This window comes from Olea europaea, unplaced genomic scaffold (genome assembly GCF_002742605.1).
Source record: "Olea europaea var. sylvestris unplaced genomic scaffold, O_europaea_v1 scaffold764, whole genome shotgun sequence".
Classification (NCBI taxonomy): Eukaryota; Viridiplantae; Streptophyta; class Magnoliopsida; order Lamiales; family Oleaceae; genus Olea; species Olea europaea.
Window position 1 is genome coordinate 212,608 of NW_019266055.1, and position 17,953 is coordinate 230,560.

Here is a 17,953-nt window from a genome sequence, read left to right on the forward strand (position 1 = left end):
ACAAATTTTAGGTGAAAATTAGCATACTTGATATGATGGATGGATGGATGGATGGATGTACTATTGGACCCATGAATCCTCATCATGAAATACTTTAATTTTTAGAAATTTAGAATTTTTTAAAGCATTTAATTATATTTTTAGATTCAGGCTCAATTGTAAGTAACATTATTATTTCAATTAGTTCAATATCAATCTCGTGTTAAAACTAGTTTTTAGCAATATTTTTATACATGATATGATTTCGAAACGTTCCATATATTTTGATAAACGAAATATATCTTTTATTAAAGGTTGTCAAATTTTATTTAATATGCCTGTTATATTAAAATTAAATTTTTAAACATGTTAAGAAATTTATGTTTAGTAACACGTCGAATTGCTAGAATTCGAGGCGTTACAACTGCGGTCAACTATTATTATTATTATTATTATTATTATTATTATTATTATTATTATTATTATTATTATTATTTATTTTATTTTTATTTTTATTTTTATTTTTATTTTTTGCCTTGGAGTTATGATGAAAGCCCTAAAAATATTAAGAAAATAAAGTAAAATTTTTTTTACTAAACAATAATTAAATGTGCCTATATACTAAATGCGACCGTATTACTTATATGTCATGCAATAACTTAAAATTAAAGAGTTAAAGGTTAAAAATTGGTTACTTCCCATTAAGTTCTTGATTTATAGTCTCAAACTCGACTTTTGTACAAATGTTTCATGACACTTTGAATATGACTTTGAAGGTCCTACTTAGCTTGTTTAAGTTGAATTTACACCAATTTGCATCCATCTTTCAAATTTTTACCTTGCCCTTCTCTAAGTAGTAGGATTTCCCTTCATCCTCCGATTCAAACTCAATAATGTACACCCCAATCTCCTTATAGGATTTAATATCAAACTCATTTTTTGAGCAACCAATAAATCGAAGGATTGCATGCTAATCTCATCTTTTTTAAATACTACTAATTCTTTTTGACGCGTTATGATTAAATCATCGATCTCTTCATGCTTCTCTTCTTTTGCTGTTGGTTAATGAGTTGAATGACCGGGCTTCTATCCAAAATTTTTGGTAATTGCACAAGGAAGTTTTCATGAGTAGGCTCCCTTTCTTTGTATGTCGAAGAATTCCAATTCCCCTAAAAGAATGTCGTCATCACTAATTTTGGTACATAGATCCTCTTGTAGATATTTCATATATTCCTCTTGTACTTGGCAGCCTGGTAATAGCCAAAGTAATCATCTTCATCAATGTCGGTCAAACCTTATGTTTGGAAGCATGGTAATGCCAATACTACTCCCAATGGCAGTCATTCTCATCAACTTCGGGATATGCATCATATTCCCTCATTTTAAAGCATGATAAGACGGAGAAATCCCTTCTAGACATTGCGTCTTCATCAATTTCGGGATCTCCCATCTCATGCTATGGTTGAGCAATAATTCCTTTAGTTCCCTGTTAGTGAAACAACGAAAAAAAAGGTGGGATGATTAACATAATATTTAAATCCTAGCTTGGTCACTTTCTTTCTAATGAGTAGTAAGTTTAGACTGATGTGACTTTATAATTTGAAGTGTTAATTATTTATTTATTTATTTTTTATTGAGACTATCCTCTGTATTGAGGAAAAAGACATGCAACTTGGTATTTCTTCGTTTTGAAGACATGCTTATGTAGCAATTTTCTAGTTGTCATAAGACATCAGGTCTTAAGTATTAAATGAGCTAGGAGAAAGATAGTAAAGATGAGGAACTGAAAAATAGATTGGGAAGAACATATTAGATGACAAGAACATGAAAGTAGTTTTGAATAGGATAAATTTTACAAGGGTTCAAGTGCTTTAAATCTAAAGGACGTTCACTTGAAAATACTTATTTTGGTATTGTCCACATGTCAAATACTACTTATTGGATCTTAACCTATGTTGATAGTGGATTCATGTGATAAAAACCCACTTCACGATAGAAGAAATGTCTTCAGTCAATCATCGATTCTTTAGTTTGGTACAAAATAATTAATATATCCTAATAATGAAGATAAAGTAGAGGTTTATGCGAGTAATACATGGGACTTAGTATTGCAAGGTGGACAAAGTAACCTTCGATTTGATATCACATTTGCATCAAAGACTACTGAACCTGATTTTAATTGTTGTTCTTCTAAAAGTCTTTAACTTGAATTTTTTCGTGGTAGTTCTACTCGTACTTAGAGTGGTGATATTTATTATGAGTCTAGATAGTTGTGCAATGGTTTAAAGTGTTGAGTTGGAAAAAAAAAATAAAAAAATTATAGATTACCATTCAATGGCTATATGAACTAATGTTCCATATAGTCAGTCTATCTGGATTCCATTGTTTTTATGATTTTCATAAGTTGGAGGCATTGAGTTGATTTAGACTTCATTTAAGTGGACTATAAAATCAGATTATAAAAGCCGAGACTTTGAGAATTGTTTGATAGCGTGAATCTCGATCATTAGAGTTCAAGGATTTACGTAATAAAAAAAACTCTTATTGGATTGCCTATTCACAAATCACCAAAACTATATGGTGAATATAATGAATCAAGTATAACTGAATGTGGTGATACTTGACATAGTACAGTCCAACTTAATTATTTCCTTTTGAGGGAGAGTGTAAGTTAACTGTAACTTCACACTCAATGGAGTTCTCTCAATATTAGTACCTTTCACTTTTGTAAAGCTTTGGATATGTGAATAACCGAATATAAGTTATTTTAGACTCATGATCAATTACGTAAGTTCTTGATTTTTTCAAGAGAGTTTGAAAATGTGAGTCCAATAAAACCGAATATATCTCTATAAGATACGAATACGGTCCAAAGTGTACTTTTTCATAAGTGAAATTTTAGGTGAATATTGAGTTACGAAGATGTGATTTTTTTTTATTTTTTTTTAAGCAACGAATAAAGGTTTGAAAATATTGGTAAAATTAATTTTAATTGCTTGTTGAATCAGTTAAAATACATAGGAGTTTTTTTAAGCTCCTAATTCAAGTATGAGTAATCTATTTCCTGGTCGAAGCAATCTAATTTCTGTTTTTAAGTGGGACCAATCTAATTTCAAATATTCTTGATTTACCAAAATCTTTTACTTATAGGAGTATAAAGAAGACAAATTGATGAAAGCGATTGAAGTATAAATGAAGCATTTTTATTTTTATTTTTTCCTTTTTTAGAATATTGTATAAGTGGAGCATAGAGAGTCCAATTATAATCTGGGATTTGGTGGTTTTTTAAAGAAAATTCGTTTTCTTCAAATTTGAGCCGAAGGTAAATGAGTTTAGACAAATCTTACTTTAAAATTTTTAGGAAAATGGTATACTCAATTTGAGGGATTGTACTTAGATTAACCCCCCCCCCCCCCCCCCCCCCACGCGGTTTTTTTTTTTTTGGTAGTGAGGTTCACTTTCTTACATTTATGCTAGCCATAGTGTTGAATTTAAATTTAGACTTATATCAAATAAACCTAGAAATTGTATTTTTTGTTCTCCATTGAGAATTGATTAAAGAGATTTATGTGAATCATCTTATAGGTTTCATTATTAAGGGCCTTTTAATATTGTAGTAACTTTATAGTTACTCCATTTTAACAGTAGTATTTGAGGTTTGACCAGATTTAAATCTCATACAAATTTCACTGTATGAATGAAGATCATGGTATTACGTGAAGATCTAATGGTAAGTTCTATTTTTAGTGTTGACGACGTTGTATTGGCTAAGTACGATAATGATTGTATTCTTGGTTATCCTTAATCATTGAGAAGAAGGACATGGGTTAGCAAATTATATGCTTTATATTAAAATATTATTCTAGTCTTGTTGATCTATCACAAGAGTTATATAGTGTAAAGACTCTAGAATGTTTATAACTAATTGTAAAATGCTATCCTATTGATACTCTTATCTCAAAATGCAATAACACGAGTCTTAATATATGTTTAAATACTTTAGGATATTAAAATATGCTATGATGTATACTTGTCTAAACATTTATAATGCCATGAATCTAGTCAATATGTATCAATATTATTTTTTGAAAGGATATTATGACACCTGAATGGTACTATCAGTTATTTCACTTGTTATTGAGGAAATAACTTATAATTGAAAAAAATATCATTAAAACAAAAATGCCTTTTTGCAATATAAAAAAATGCAACATTCATTAATTAAAGTTGTTAAAAGGGTCTATTGCAACATTCTAATAAGTGAATGTTGTTATTGGTGTCAATAATTGATATTTGACAATATTTTTTAAGTGAATGATGCTAATATTGCATTTTTGCAACGTTTATTTAGTGTTGCAATTTTTATTTTTATTTTTTGCAACGTTTATCAAACATTACAAAAAAGGTTTATCTTTCACAACATTTATCAAATGTTGCAAATTTTTTTCTCTTTCACAATGTTTATCAAATGTTGTAAATTAGAGAAACATTTAGCAACGTTTATCAAATGTTGCAAAAATGTTTCTCGTTCGCAGTATTTATCAAACATTGCAAAAGTAGAAACCTTTAGCAATGTTTATCGAACGTTGCAAAATGCGTTTCATTGACAATACAAATACCCAAGCACAACCAAAAAGTGAAACCCATTTATTAGCGCAATGACATAATTACCATTCATATGAACTACTTCAACCCATTGCATCCATTCAAATTCAATCCAATTCCATCCACTACTCCTCTCCTTTCTCTCTATGCTTAAAACCCTAGCCATTTTTCACACACGCAAGTTTTTTCCAAGATCTAGTTGACTAGTTTCAGTAACAAAACACCCGGCAAAGATCATGACGGTGGTGCCATAATCAACCGAACAGGAGCTGATGAGCTCTCCAACTGACGGCATATCAAATGTCCCCTTCTCAAACCACAGTGACAATCTATTGGTTTCTTCTTAGGATAAGGTCACTTGATTTTGTTTTCTAGATTTTTCTTTTTTAGATCTCAATTGTCAATTCTTTAGTGTTTTTTTTGGGAGATTAGATTCTATTTTGATGTGTTTGCTTGTTTGTTTACAGAGTGATACGCTGTTCAATTTTAAAGTTGTTCAATTTAAAGAATCATCCCACAACTTTAAAGCAGTTCAATTTCTTGTTGATCTTGTCATTTTCAATTTTTCGGGCTTTGTGAGATCCTTATTAGATGTTGACTAGTCGGAGAATCTCATCTCTTCTCTCTCGCTCACTTCATTTGCTTCCTCGAAGAGGTACATGGATAAAATTATTGTATATGTGAATATTTATTTGTGATTATTCTGAGAAAATCTTGGTCTTTTTATTTTGGGTATTGAACATGCTCTACTTATCAAAAATCCTAGAAGAAATGATCATTGCAGCGTAAGAAGTGAACTTGAAAATTTGAAACAAAGGAAGTTTGGTAAATTCATTTTGACGGTTCTTTGAAGTTGGATTGGAGGGACAGGATTAATGACCACCCTAAATTTGTGTCGATTTCGGTCTGATATCAAAACTAGATTATTTTGAAAGTTCATAAATTTTAAGAGTGACAACTAAAGATGCTTGTACTCACAAGAGTCAGTCAAACAGATTAGAAGAGAGAGAACAAAATACACTGCTATAGTAGTTGCATTTTAGTTGTTTTTAATAGATAAATGTAATAGTAGAAATGTACCTACTCTGTTAACTATGTTGCTCGCCTTTCCTCTCTAGCTTTGTTTGTTGGTTTTCTCATTTCATGATTATTTGGTGTTTAATGGGAGTTTTTCCAAACTGTTAACTACAAGACACATTTGGTGTTCCATGATAAAAATAGCAAGCATAGCAATTTCTACACAGAAAGTTCGCTTGGCCCCTAGAAATTATAGAAATGGATACCCTAGCACTCTCCATTAAGAATTGATACAATAGTTTGAAAATTAATTTGGATAGTTTCAGTAATTTTTGCAGAGTCTTGATGGTGAGACAAGGGCATTTACATTGAGAGGGCAAAGGCTAGTTAACTACCATCTTAACTGATATAGGTTGTTCTCTTGTACGCAGGGGCGGACCCAGAGACTTCGGACTGTGGGGTCAAAAATGAAATTTTTTTCGAACAACGTATCATTAGCGAAAATAAATTCATATGCTACTACAATTGTAGCCTATGCGTTTTCATACTTTGAAAACGTCGTATAATTACATCGTTATCAATATTGTCATGTACATCACTCTCAATATATGTAACCAAACTATCACTTAACTATTGATCTCCCATTCGATTACCCAATCAATTCTTGACAATCTTCATTGTAGAAAATACTCTTTCTACCGTAGCAGTTGCAACTGGAAGAATTAACACCAATGTTACAAGCCTGTAAACTAATGGGTACACCTCATGTTTTTTTGTTACAACCAAGGTTTCTGCAAGATCATTAAGGCCTTGTAACCCTTCAAAATCTTTGTGAGTGCGCATATCAATAATATACGTCTGAATTTACTCTTCAACTGCCAAGATCTCTATTGGTTTAAAATCTTTGGGATAATACTCACACAACTGAATTAACTTATCCTTCTTGAAAGCAGAGAATGAATTATCCGGACACAAGCATGCAACATAAAGGAGTAAGTCACTATTTACCTCAGAGAAACGATCATTTAACTCTTGAATTTGCATATCGATGATAGCATAGAAGAAATCCACATGAAAATGATGTAGATTTGTAATTTCTTGAGTGTTAAGCCATGAACGGCCTAGAGGTATAAACATATCGTCCATATTGGAAACATCAATATTGTACCTTTCGCAAAAGCAAGAAACTGTTCTTAAAAATGATTCCCATTCATTGTCCCTCGTTGCTGGAAGTCGTTCTTTACTTATTTTCACTAATTTCATAGCGTAAACAATATCTTGATCTCTCCTTTGTAATGATTTTGACAATTCATCTGAAATACCCAATACCTTTTTCATGAGATGCAAACTGAATACAAAATCAAATGTCAAGATAGATCCCAACAAAATACGTGCTTCCCCTCGCTTTCCACAACTAGTATCATCAGTGGCAATCGTCTCAACGACATCAACTGTAGCAGAAAACATGATAATCAAGTTAAGCAAAGAATCATAGTGAGAGCCCCAACGAGTATCACCAGGTCGCTTACGAGTAGTTTCTTGATTAAGGCCCTTTCCACTTGAGATTTCACCAAGATTTAATGATTCAACAACTTCAAGCCTCTTCTTCTCTCGAAGAAGATCACATTGCTTAGCCGATCCACCAACAACATGTATTACTTTATTCACTAAAGTAAAGAATGTTTCAATTTCTGCATGCTTGCTTGCCACAGGTACAAGAGCTAGTTGTAGTTGATAAGCAAAATAGTGTATATAAAAAGCACTTGAATTATCTTTCAAAATAAGTGCTTTAAGACCATTGTACTCACCTCGCATGTTGCTCGCCCCGTCATAATTTTGACCTCTTAAACTAGATATACTTAAGTTAAATCGAGAGAATAAGTGATCAATAGAATCCTTAAGTGAGAGAGTTGTGGTACTAGAGACATGTTCTATTCCAATAAAACGTTCTGTTACTTGTCATTCCTAATTCACATAACGTAGAACAACGGACATTTGCTTCTTTACTGATACATCACGAGATTCATCAACAAGAATGGAAAATAACCTGTCACCAATATCCCTCATAATAACATCAAGTGTTTCAAATGCAATAGCATTCACAATATCCTTTTGAATTTTAGGTGATGTTAACTGAAGGTTTTTCGGAGCATTACTCAAACAAATATCCTTAATCTCTTTATTATGATCACATAACCACTGCAAAAATTCAAGAAAATTTCCTTGATTTCTTGAAATTTCTGATTCATCATGTCCATGAAACAAAAGTCCTTGTCGTAGAAGTAATCAAACACAATCAATTGATGCATTTAAACGAATTTGATACTCATCTTTTGTTTTTTTCGACTTCTTAAAGAGAACACAATCAATATTTTGTTTCTGATTCACAAAAGCCTCATACTTAATCCGAGCTCGATTGTGTGCACTACCACTTTTTCTGACATGAGTTTGAAGCCTTCCTTTCTTTTTCCAATTTGAGAACCCTCCATCAATAAAAGAATCACTACCACCATGTTCTTCAATATTTGGTTTGAAAAGATAACAATAAAAGCAAAATATGGCATCTTTTGCTATACTGTATTCCAACCAATCAGGAAAGTCATTAAACCACGAAATTTTAAATATACTTAAAGACGAATCTCCAAATTCTTTCTGTGGACACAAGTGATTTCGAGGCTGACATGAACCCTTTTGTACGTATGTTCTTCGGATTTCATCCTGAACATTAACATTGTAATTCACAATTGGAGTTCTTAATCTAGGATCCAAAGGTAGTTCTGCTAAGTCAATTTTATCCTAAACATCTCTTTGATTCCTGGTATTTGATTCTATTTCTTCCTGGACATCTTGTTTTTTTGAACACTCGTTTCAGAATTAATTTGCTCTCCACTTAAACATACGAATTTTCGCTTAAAATATTTCTCCATGACTGTTAAAAAAAATAAATTCAACACAGTTCAATAAATAAATACCACATATCAGTTTTCATCAAAACATAACACTAAATTGATAATAAACAACAATTAATTGAATTCTATAAACAATTCTAAATCCCCAAGTTAGAGAAAGCCAGCCATTACTTACTTCAAATTGGAATTGAGGTCTAACTTCTAAATTCCAGCCTTCCAGCCTCCAGCAACTTCCAGCAGTGAGCAGTCGGCACTCGACAGATGAGCTCAGTAGTCACTACATTGAAAATTTTAAATTTTGAACTATAATTAATAATTAAAATGATTTTTTCCAAATTGTAAAAAATCAATTCCATATGTGAGTCAATGACAGTGAATAATGAATATTTAATGTGTTCATCCAATTTCATTTCATCAATTTTAAACTTATACATACAAATAACAAATCCAAACCCTACAAGATTAACATACCGCGCGGTGGAACAGGAAGGCTGCTGTAGTCTTGTTCGTGTTCGGTCAATTCGGATTTCGTCACTTCGGTCAGAAATCGGTGGAAATTTAGAAAAGGAAGGCTTTGCCCTTCGCGCCTGCCGCCTGCGCCGCTGCTGTTTGGGAAAAAATCGGTAGGGAGACAGGGAAGTGGATTATGGTCTTAGGTCTATCATCTATGGACTATAGATTAATGGATATGGATAATGGATTGGAGTCATTGGGCTAGCCAGGAATTAATTGGAACCCCAAATAACCGTTTTCAGCAGCAAGTAAAAAAAAAAAGGAAAAAATTAATTGTGGGGTCATTTGACCCCACATGACCCCATGTGGGTCTACCCCTGGGTGGGGAGACAGGGGAGTGGAGAGTGGATTATGGTCTTAGGTCTATCATCTATGGACTATGGATTAATGGATATGGATAATGGATTGGAATCATTGGGCTAGCCGGGAATTAATTGGAACCCCAAATAACCGTTTTCAGCAGAAGGAAAAAAAATCGTGGGGTCATTTGACCCCATGTGGGTCCCCCCTTGCTTGTAAGAAGTCCTTCCTATATCGATGCCTTCTTTCCTTTTGAGTTAATGCAAATGCCTTGACCACTTTTGGGATTTTTGAAGTCTTCAAGTTTACTCTGACCACTTTTGATTTTGATTGTTATTTGTTTTGGTGAGTTTCTATTAGTTTTGGTATAGAAATGTATGTTTTATGTGGGTGGGGATTACACTGAAGCACAAATTATTATGTTTAGGACAAAAGTCTTATCTGGGTAGATGATTTTACCAATAAAGCACAGCTGCAGCTTTTGAAGAACCAATCAATAAATATGAAAAGAGATTAGATCTGACTATTAAATTGCACAAAACGTAAATAACATATGATTTGATTGAAATTCAAGCACAAATACTTTTTTTTTTAACTGATTCAATACTTCTCTTGCAGCTCTGTTGGCCATCATGAATTGTGTGGCGAGCAAATCAAAGAATGCATGAAGAACGATAGGATTGAGTATGTCATTCGAAGATTATTCAAAAGTTTAGTATTGCAAGTATGGCAATAAGTTCTTCATGCCTAAGCTGGTCTTTTTTCTTTAGGTGGTGTTGTATCACGTTTTAATGTTCAATTGTATGGATTCAAAAATTTGTAATGAAATTATCAATTTTTATGCAATTCCAAAATTTGTTCAAAAGGAGCCATTTTCAATTTTGCAAGTCAATTTACATAAATTGCTGTAAAAAATTAAAAAAAGAAAAAACCTATGGCAATGGTCGAAAAACGTTGCGAAAGGAATTTTTGCGAAGTTCGAAAAACATTGCGAAAAGATTTTTTGCAATGTTCAAAAAATGTTGCGAAAGGATTTATTGCAACATTCAAAAATCATTGCGAAAGGGTATTTTACAGCATTTGAAAAATGTTTTCGTATCCTTCTACTCTATGGCAACACCCAGATTTGCAACATGCGGTCAAACGTTGCAAAATGTTGTTTTTGTTGTAGTGTTTTGTTGACTAAAAAAACTTGGTAGAGCACAAAATTGTTATTAGACTTGTGGATTCTTACCATATAGGGTGTGATGACTTTTGGAGTAGCAAGAAGCAGATCTTGTATTGTATATCATGACAGCATAAGAAATTATTTGTTAGAGATTTATTGAGCATTTATTGATACAATTATGCTATTTGTATAATCATATTTGACAACAATGATTGACAATGTTGGTATCGTTAAAATTCGTGCCATTGATTTAAAAATAACTTTTTAAATTAATGAATGTGATGTTGCCAAGTGTGAGTTGCCAAGTAATATTGTCAAACTAGATTATACAACTAGCATGATTCTTACTGATAATGGTTGACATTATGAGATCATTGATGGTTTTGCTACTATTGCATATGTTTAAGATCGTAAGAATTATGATGAAACCAAACACTCGATGATACTTCTATGAGAGACATCAGTAAATAAAGTCTTCTATATCCACGCACATGACGGTAATCACATACTCTAAAATTATCTAGAGATATACACTTGGTCATCATGTTGAATAGCTAGAATTGTGTAGAATATAATACTTTGTGTATGTAAAAACAAATTATCAAGTTTCATATGCTCATAAATAAATAATTTTGAGTTCATGTGGAATCAATCTATTATGATTACTAGATAATGATTTATATACAAATATAGAGTATGTCAATCAAGTTGAGATTGGCTTGCTCACATGAGTAATCGCTTCAAAAAAAATTTAGGATGTGCCGAGTTGAGACAAAGTGATTGTATTGTACATATGATTCAATCGCCTTGATGAAGTATTAAGATAATATTACTATAAGTAATCAAAATGGATTATACTATCAATTAAACTTGTTTAGATTGCCTGGAGAAATGAGTCTAATGAAAAATCAAGTTATACATCAGAGAATACTTGAACTAAGATCTATAAGATGTTCTTTATTTTTAAAGAATATAACATACACTCCAATAGGGAGAACGTGTTTCATACCGCATTTATTTTTACGATCACAATGGGATAGATGAGTGAATGGATCTTTACTTCCTCAATGTGTGAAACCTTGGGGTTTATATAACATCATATATATGCTTATGACTTCGACTAGTTCTCAAAATTTTATTCTAGTGTTGTTACTTTAGCATGTTTTGAATAACTATGGTTGATTTGGTTTGATGGTAAATATCTTGGAAAATAGCTAATTTAAAGCCGAAGAATTCAAGTAGAAAAGAAAAGTCATTTTAAACAAAATTTTCGTATGTATTCACCACTCGGATAATTGTGTTAATCATTTCGAATTTATAACACGATTCTGAATACAAGAATATAGTGTGGAGTTCAAGTATGTTTCATAAATAATCAAGGGATCGAAAATACTTGAGTTAGTGTTGAAAAATGCATTTAGGATAAAGCGAGATGTAATGTTCTTTTAATAAAGCTACAATATATTTATAACAGGTTCATAATATATTCAGCTCTAATATGTACTATATGGTTGCATTGTTTATTTGTCGCATAATTCTTTTTGAGATAGATCATGAGAAGTGGAAATTTCAAAGAAGCCTACTTTTAAAGATCACATTTCACAAATCATATGCTATGTTTACTATTTCAAAAATCAAATATTTTGTTAATTAATCTATTATTATTAGATAAATATATTATTATATTAAATTAATTTATAAACCAACCTTACCTCTCTCCACCCCACCTCATTTTTTCCAAACCCCTCATCTCTCTACCTCTCATCCCTCTCGTCGCCTTCACGACCACCATCGCCACCCCCATAACTAAACCAACCTTACCTCTTATTGCACGATCTGTAGTTGCTGCCGCGTGATGATGTGTGTCTGCTACACGTTCTTTCTTCTCGTCCATCCCAGATCTATTTTTTTATTTCTGATTTTTGTGGCTGATGATTTTCTGTGTTGTTCTATTGTAGTGTGATATCGGTATGGTGTTGTGGGTGGTGGTTGTACGGTGCAAGATAGTATGCGATGGTGTGTGATGCGAGATTGCTTGCTATGGTGTGCAGTGCGATGTGCTGTGTTGTGTTCGACGGTGGTAAAGATGGTAGTTTTGGGGGTCACGGTGGTTTTAGTAGAGTTTAGGTGGTGGTAATGATGTTGACGGTTTGGTATGGTGATGGTGCAATGGTGTGGTGGTTGCGATGGTCGTGGCAGCTATAGTGGTGGTCTAGCAGTGATTGTGGTTGGTTGTCATAGGGTGGGATGTGGTGGTGGTGGTTTTAGTGGCAATGTGACTGGTGACAGTGGTGAGGTGGTGTTCACAAATGATTCGGTTGATTATGACCAATGAAAATGATAAATTGTGATCAATAAATAATATGTGATCCGAAAAATTCTTAATTTGTGAATAATAATTTGATAATTTGTGCCTGTATAATAAGTTGTGGCTTATTACATTTGTAATCTGTGACCAATATATAAATCATGATTTATAAATTTTTGACTTGTGAACGATGAACAAATTATAACTTATAAATTTTTGAATTGTGACCGTAAAATAATTTGTGACGTATAAAATTTTTGATTTGCGAACGAAAAAAATGTCACTAACTAAAATTACTTAGATTTGTGACCTTAATATATTTAATAAATAAAATGTATAATTAAATAATTAAATCATAAATAAAATTTAATAAATATTTGATTTTTGAAATTTAAAACATTTGTTCTTAATTTTGAAATGGATAATACTTAACCTCTTAATTATGAATTTTTCTCTCTTGAGATTGATCTAACATGTGATATTCGTTGTCATGCATATGGTTCAAGTCAGGCCAATCATGTGCACGTGTGAGGTGTTAAAAAATACAAATTGTGAATCGCACATGTGGGTGACTCGACCCTTAACACATTAAAAAGAAAATGAGGTAGTGGTTTAAACTGCAACCTTCCCTAGCTCCCAATAATTACCAACAGTTTCGAACAACTTATCTTGCAATATGGGAGAGAGGGAAAAAAAAAAAAAAAAAAAAAAAAAAAAGAAAAAGATAGCTAAAATGGTGAAAATTTCGTATTCAAAATTACATCAAAATTGAAAAGTCCCTAAAATCATATTTTTTTTGCATGAAAACTCACAAATCTTAATATGTGTTCGAGATTGAGACTATAGGAGTGCAACAAACTGCAAAATTTGAAACATCAACAAAATGATTTAATCATGAAGATCTTGGAAATTCTCCTATTTTTCAAGTAAAAATTCTTCAATCAAAATTATGTTCAAGCATACTGCAAAATCTGTCATTAGTGTCATGTGATAAACAAAATTTAGCATCGGTTTGATTAATCATTGGATTTATATTTTTCAGTCAAACATTCTGTTAACTTTAATGAAAATTCGATTTTAGCTAATCAAACATAGACATAATCTGTCCACTGTACATGTCGCAAATATCTTATACAATTATGGACTATAAGATCAAATTGTACTTTTGAATGTTGACAATTCTTGAAGGATCATTTAAGTACTGAAAAAAATAAATAAATAAAATTTAGAATAAATCGTACACGTGGTCCTCAATGTTAACCATTTTTTGCATTTTTTATTCTTAAAATTTTCTTCTTGACATTTAATTTTTTTAAACTTTCTACTATATTAGTATTTTCGTCCAGTTTACACTTCCTCCAGGAACCTGAAGAGAATATTTTTTCCCTCAAAATTAAGTAAACCATAAAAATTATTAAAAGAAGAAAATAAAATGAGGAAAATAATCATCTTTTTCCTAGACAATCTGATATCTATTGACACAAAAACTCTCTATCACAGACAAAGACACACAATATACATATAGTTCTTTGAGCTGACTATGTTTAATTAGATATTATTTAATAACAAATTCCAAACTAATTTATAGATTTAAGAGGCTAGAGCATATTTGTGTGCTTTTATGTGAGGTGAAACTTGTTTTTAAATCCAACCAAACATGCTCTAATGCAAATTTGTATAAACAAATTGGCACAAGGAAAATCGAAAGAATTAGAAACTCATATATAACTACATATATATAGATGAATAATCTAAAGAGCATCGATGCTCATATTATGTTAAGTACCATGACATATCATATCAATATATTGGTGGATAACAATTCTAATTCAAATGTTGAGACTCTCCATAAGATTATTCGCCAATAAATTAATATGTCATGTTACAAGTGTTTAACATAGAAAGAGCACTAGTGCTCATTAGTTCATTCCTTATGTTACTTGATAATTACTAATTAGTTTATATACCTTCTAAAGGCCTAAACTTAGTGCAGCCTTTAAATCCATTTTCCATGCGAAACCTCCAAATTCCATTCTCCAAACATCACATGGCACTGTTCTTGTACACTTGCGTCCATTCCAATTATACTCAACCCTCACTCTGCATGCAAATTCTGGCCAATAATAAGGCATATTTTTTTCTTTAATCAGTAAATATACCCTAAATTCATGTGCTGCTGATTCTTGATTTTCTTCACGCGTTACCATCCTCTTGTAGGCCTCATTAACCCACAATACATTGTTCAAGTTGTCGGATACAAATCCCGGATTTGTATCTATATGTAGATTACTGAGCTTTTCTTTGTCTGAAAACCCTATACCTATTCCTTCCATGATCGCATCTGTAAAACATTCTATGTTAATCCATGTTTCGATTATATCCACAGCGGCTTCTCTGGCAATATAATGAAGGCCTTCTCTTTCTTCGTGAAGAGCTCTAATCATATTCTTTTGTGATTCAACCAGTCCACGCTCAACCTCTACTCTCTGACACACTGAGGGATCCAAGGCCTCTCTCCAGCCTCCCAGCTGCCCACCAAAACCCATCATCATCTTATGATCGTCTCGAGATTTTCCATCACCATCTTCAAGATTTTGGAGAAAATCCACGTTATGACTTGATCTCTCTGGCAATAGTTGAAGTCTCACCATACTGTTTTCCGATGGCCTATCTTCATTTCCTAATTCCTTAGCAGGTTCAGATTTGCTTCTTCTTTTCTTGCACTGATCATTATTCTGCCGGCGCCGCCCTCGAACCCTAACGTACTTTCTCTTTCCTCTTCCATTTTTTGTACTTTTCTCTTGTAAAATACCACTGGAAACCGCTTCTCCGCCGGGAGGTTTCGGTGCAATTGGCCGGAATTTGAGCATTATTATGCTATGTACTATAGACTTATCAGATGTAATCTGTGGTGTTCTTGAGGCACACCACCCACTCCTACCCCCCATCACACCCCACCTCAGCTTAATCAACAACCATTCTCTTTCTATAAATGTGTGCGTAAGTATGTGTATGTATTTACTTGGGCGTTTGATTGGGATCTGTGTGATTTATAGGAAGAAAACGAACAAAGTGGCTGCTGTGAATAATATAGTGACACATATATGGACATGAAGATACTTGATTGGCTATAGAATTTGTGGGTCCTACATATGGGGCCCACTCAAAGTTAAAATTGTTCGGGACGCAGCAATGCACCATTCGAACGTTGCGAACTGTCGAGCACTCCTGTGGATAAGGGGACACCTAGCGCTCGTGGTGGTTTGAACCAGTGAAGTGGAAAGCTCCAGAACAAGGACACGTGTATGATGTCTGTGTAACAGTAGAGAAATTTAAGGTTTACTACTTCCACGCGCGCAAACAGCAATTGGCCAGATAGAAGCTTTCAACGGTAAAATTGGTAACATTTGCCCAGTGAACAATGTCAACAGAAACTCATTGCATGAACCGATTTAACTATAAAATCAATATATTCAAAATTCAGTGTGGAAAGCAAAATTGGATAATTAGACCTGAAAACTAGAACCAATAAATTCATTCAAATAGTCACTCACTGCAGTATTCATTTTACGTGTCATCTTACATAGCGACTTATAATTTAATGTATTAATATGATAATTTTTTCTTATCACATATATCAAATAATTAACCGTCACTTGTATGTCACGTAAGATGACTGCGATAATGAGTGACTGCAAATAATATTATTTTATGGAAATTGCATAATTGACCTCCAACCTTATAGAAACTTTGATCTATTTTCAACCTTTAAACAGCACCAGGCATTTTCGATGTTTGAGGAAATAGGCTTGATGATCCTCATTGATAGAGTTCATTCATAATTTACCATTCGCTTTGAATAAATAAAAAGGAAAATTGCATTTACGGTCCCAAAACTTTACAAAAGTGACCAAACTAAAACATTGAAATGATAAAAAATAATAATAATAAATAAATAAATAAGGAATGAATTATAAAAAATAGAAAGGAAAAAATCAATCATTTTCCCAACATGCACCACGCCCAATCCACGGCTAAATCACGACCACAAGTACCAATCAGACCACAATCATCTAAAATCTAGGCTTTGAACGTATTGTTCACAAAACAATCACATTAAACATCTCCTTTCTTTTAATTTTAGTTGCAAAATGCAAAAACACTTCCAAAACAATGGCTACAGTGTACAAATTTGTGCTTCTGTTCGACAACCATTAAAATAAGGGTGATTAGCACAAAACGTCCCTACCTTTGGAGGTTTTTGTGGATAACGTCCCTACCTTTAGTTTTTTGGTGGATAACGTCCCTACCTTTACCATTTTTTGCGCAGAACGTCCTTCTGTCAATTCATCGTTAAAATATTCCGTTAAATCAAATAAAATGGATCTTTTCTTTTTAAAATGCAGGGGTAATATCGTCCATCAACATTTTCTTCACTGTGTAATCTCTCCCGCCTCTTTCTTCTTCAAACGTTCAAGAAAAAAGTAAAGTAACATGAAAAAAAACTTATACAATATTATTTCATTCAATAAATTAAGGAAAATGACGTGAGAATTATTGCATTTCTGGTAGAAAATATTCATAGCTGCTGTAATACTAATTGTTCAAAACATTTTTGAATGCTATATGAAGAGAATGAATATGTGGTTAATAAAAATGAGATGTCCATCCTTATTTTATGCTTACGAGAAGGCCAATCAAAGTATGATTCTGTAAATGGATAATACATATGATGGAGTGGAGAAGATGATGAAATATGAACGTGTTTTCTCCCCCATTTTAGCATAAAATTAAATTGGTGATAACAATCCCTACCTTTATATTATCTTCGCGCAAAACATCCCTACCTTTACAATGTACCTGCGCAAAACATCCCTACCTTTACAATGTTTTTGCGCAAAACATCCCTACTTTTGTTAAAAATTGTGCAAACCGTCCCTACGTATTTTGAGCTAAACAACCTGTCTAAACTGCAGCCAAATACAATTCTGCTTATCCCTGCAATTGAACTATGTCAATTAAAAGGACAAGGGGGGATTACAAAGTTTTCTCCAAGTCCTGGAATTTCTTGGATCTTCAAAAAGATCCGCAACACCCAGTTCGAACAAAGCAAAACCAATACTCAACATCCAAGTTCAATAACAAAATGTAGTA

The 17,953-nt window shown here is 32.6% G+C and overlaps 2 protein-coding genes and 1 long non-coding RNA gene across 3 annotated transcripts; 1 reads left to right on the top strand and 2 right to left on the bottom strand.

Annotated features, from left to right (window-relative positions):
• The first annotated feature begins 4,661 nt into the window (after positions 1-4,661).
• On the top strand, positions 4,662-6,802 carry LOC111391219. The gene is made up of 3 exons (XR_002702083.1): positions 4,662-4,937; positions 5,052-5,239; positions 6,033-6,802. It is a non-coding gene; the product is annotated as an uncharacterized LOC111391219 (long non-coding RNA).
• A 58-nt stretch (positions 6,803-6,860) lies between these two features.
• LOC111391211 (zinc finger MYM-type protein 1-like) lies at positions 6,861-12,385 on the bottom strand. The gene is made up of 8 exons (XM_023016375.1): positions 12,204-12,385; positions 8,982-9,115; positions 8,710-8,787; positions 8,465-8,530; positions 7,894-8,378; positions 7,609-7,800; positions 6,958-7,497; positions 6,861-6,914 (listed from the first exon to the last, which is right to left on the bottom strand). Exons 1-8 carry the CDS (start codon positions 12,383-12,385, stop codon positions 6,861-6,863), a joined length of 1,731 nt encoding a protein of 576 aa, XP_022872143.1.
• Positions 12,386-14,642: 2,257 nt separating this feature from the next.
• LOC111391217 lies at positions 14,643-15,887 on the bottom strand. The gene has a single exon (XM_023016386.1). The coding sequence runs from the start codon at positions 15,745-15,747 to the stop codon at positions 14,770-14,772; it is 978 nt and encodes a 325-aa protein (XP_022872154.1). The 5' UTR covers positions 15,748-15,887; the 3' UTR covers positions 14,643-14,769.
• Positions 15,888-17,953: the final 2,066 nt, after the last annotated feature.

Bases quoted from the DNA above. Each gene is read 5' to 3' on its own strand.
- LOC111391211 (XM_023016375.1), bottom strand. From the start codon at position 12,385: ATGGACGAGAAGAAAGAACGTGTAGCAGACACACATCATCACGCGGCA. The intron at 8,531-8,709 runs GTTAGACCTCAA...TTTTTTTAACAG, and splicing joins TGGAAGGCTGGAATTTAGAA to TCATGGAGAAATATTTTAAG. The intron at 6,915-6,957 runs GTATTCAGTTTG...TGGGTATTTCAG, and splicing joins CTATCTTGACATTTGATTTT to ATGAATTGTCAAAATCATTA.
- LOC111391217 (XM_023016386.1), bottom strand. From the start codon at position 15,747: ATGGGGGGTAGGAGTGGGTGGTGTGCCTCAAGAACACCACAGATTACA.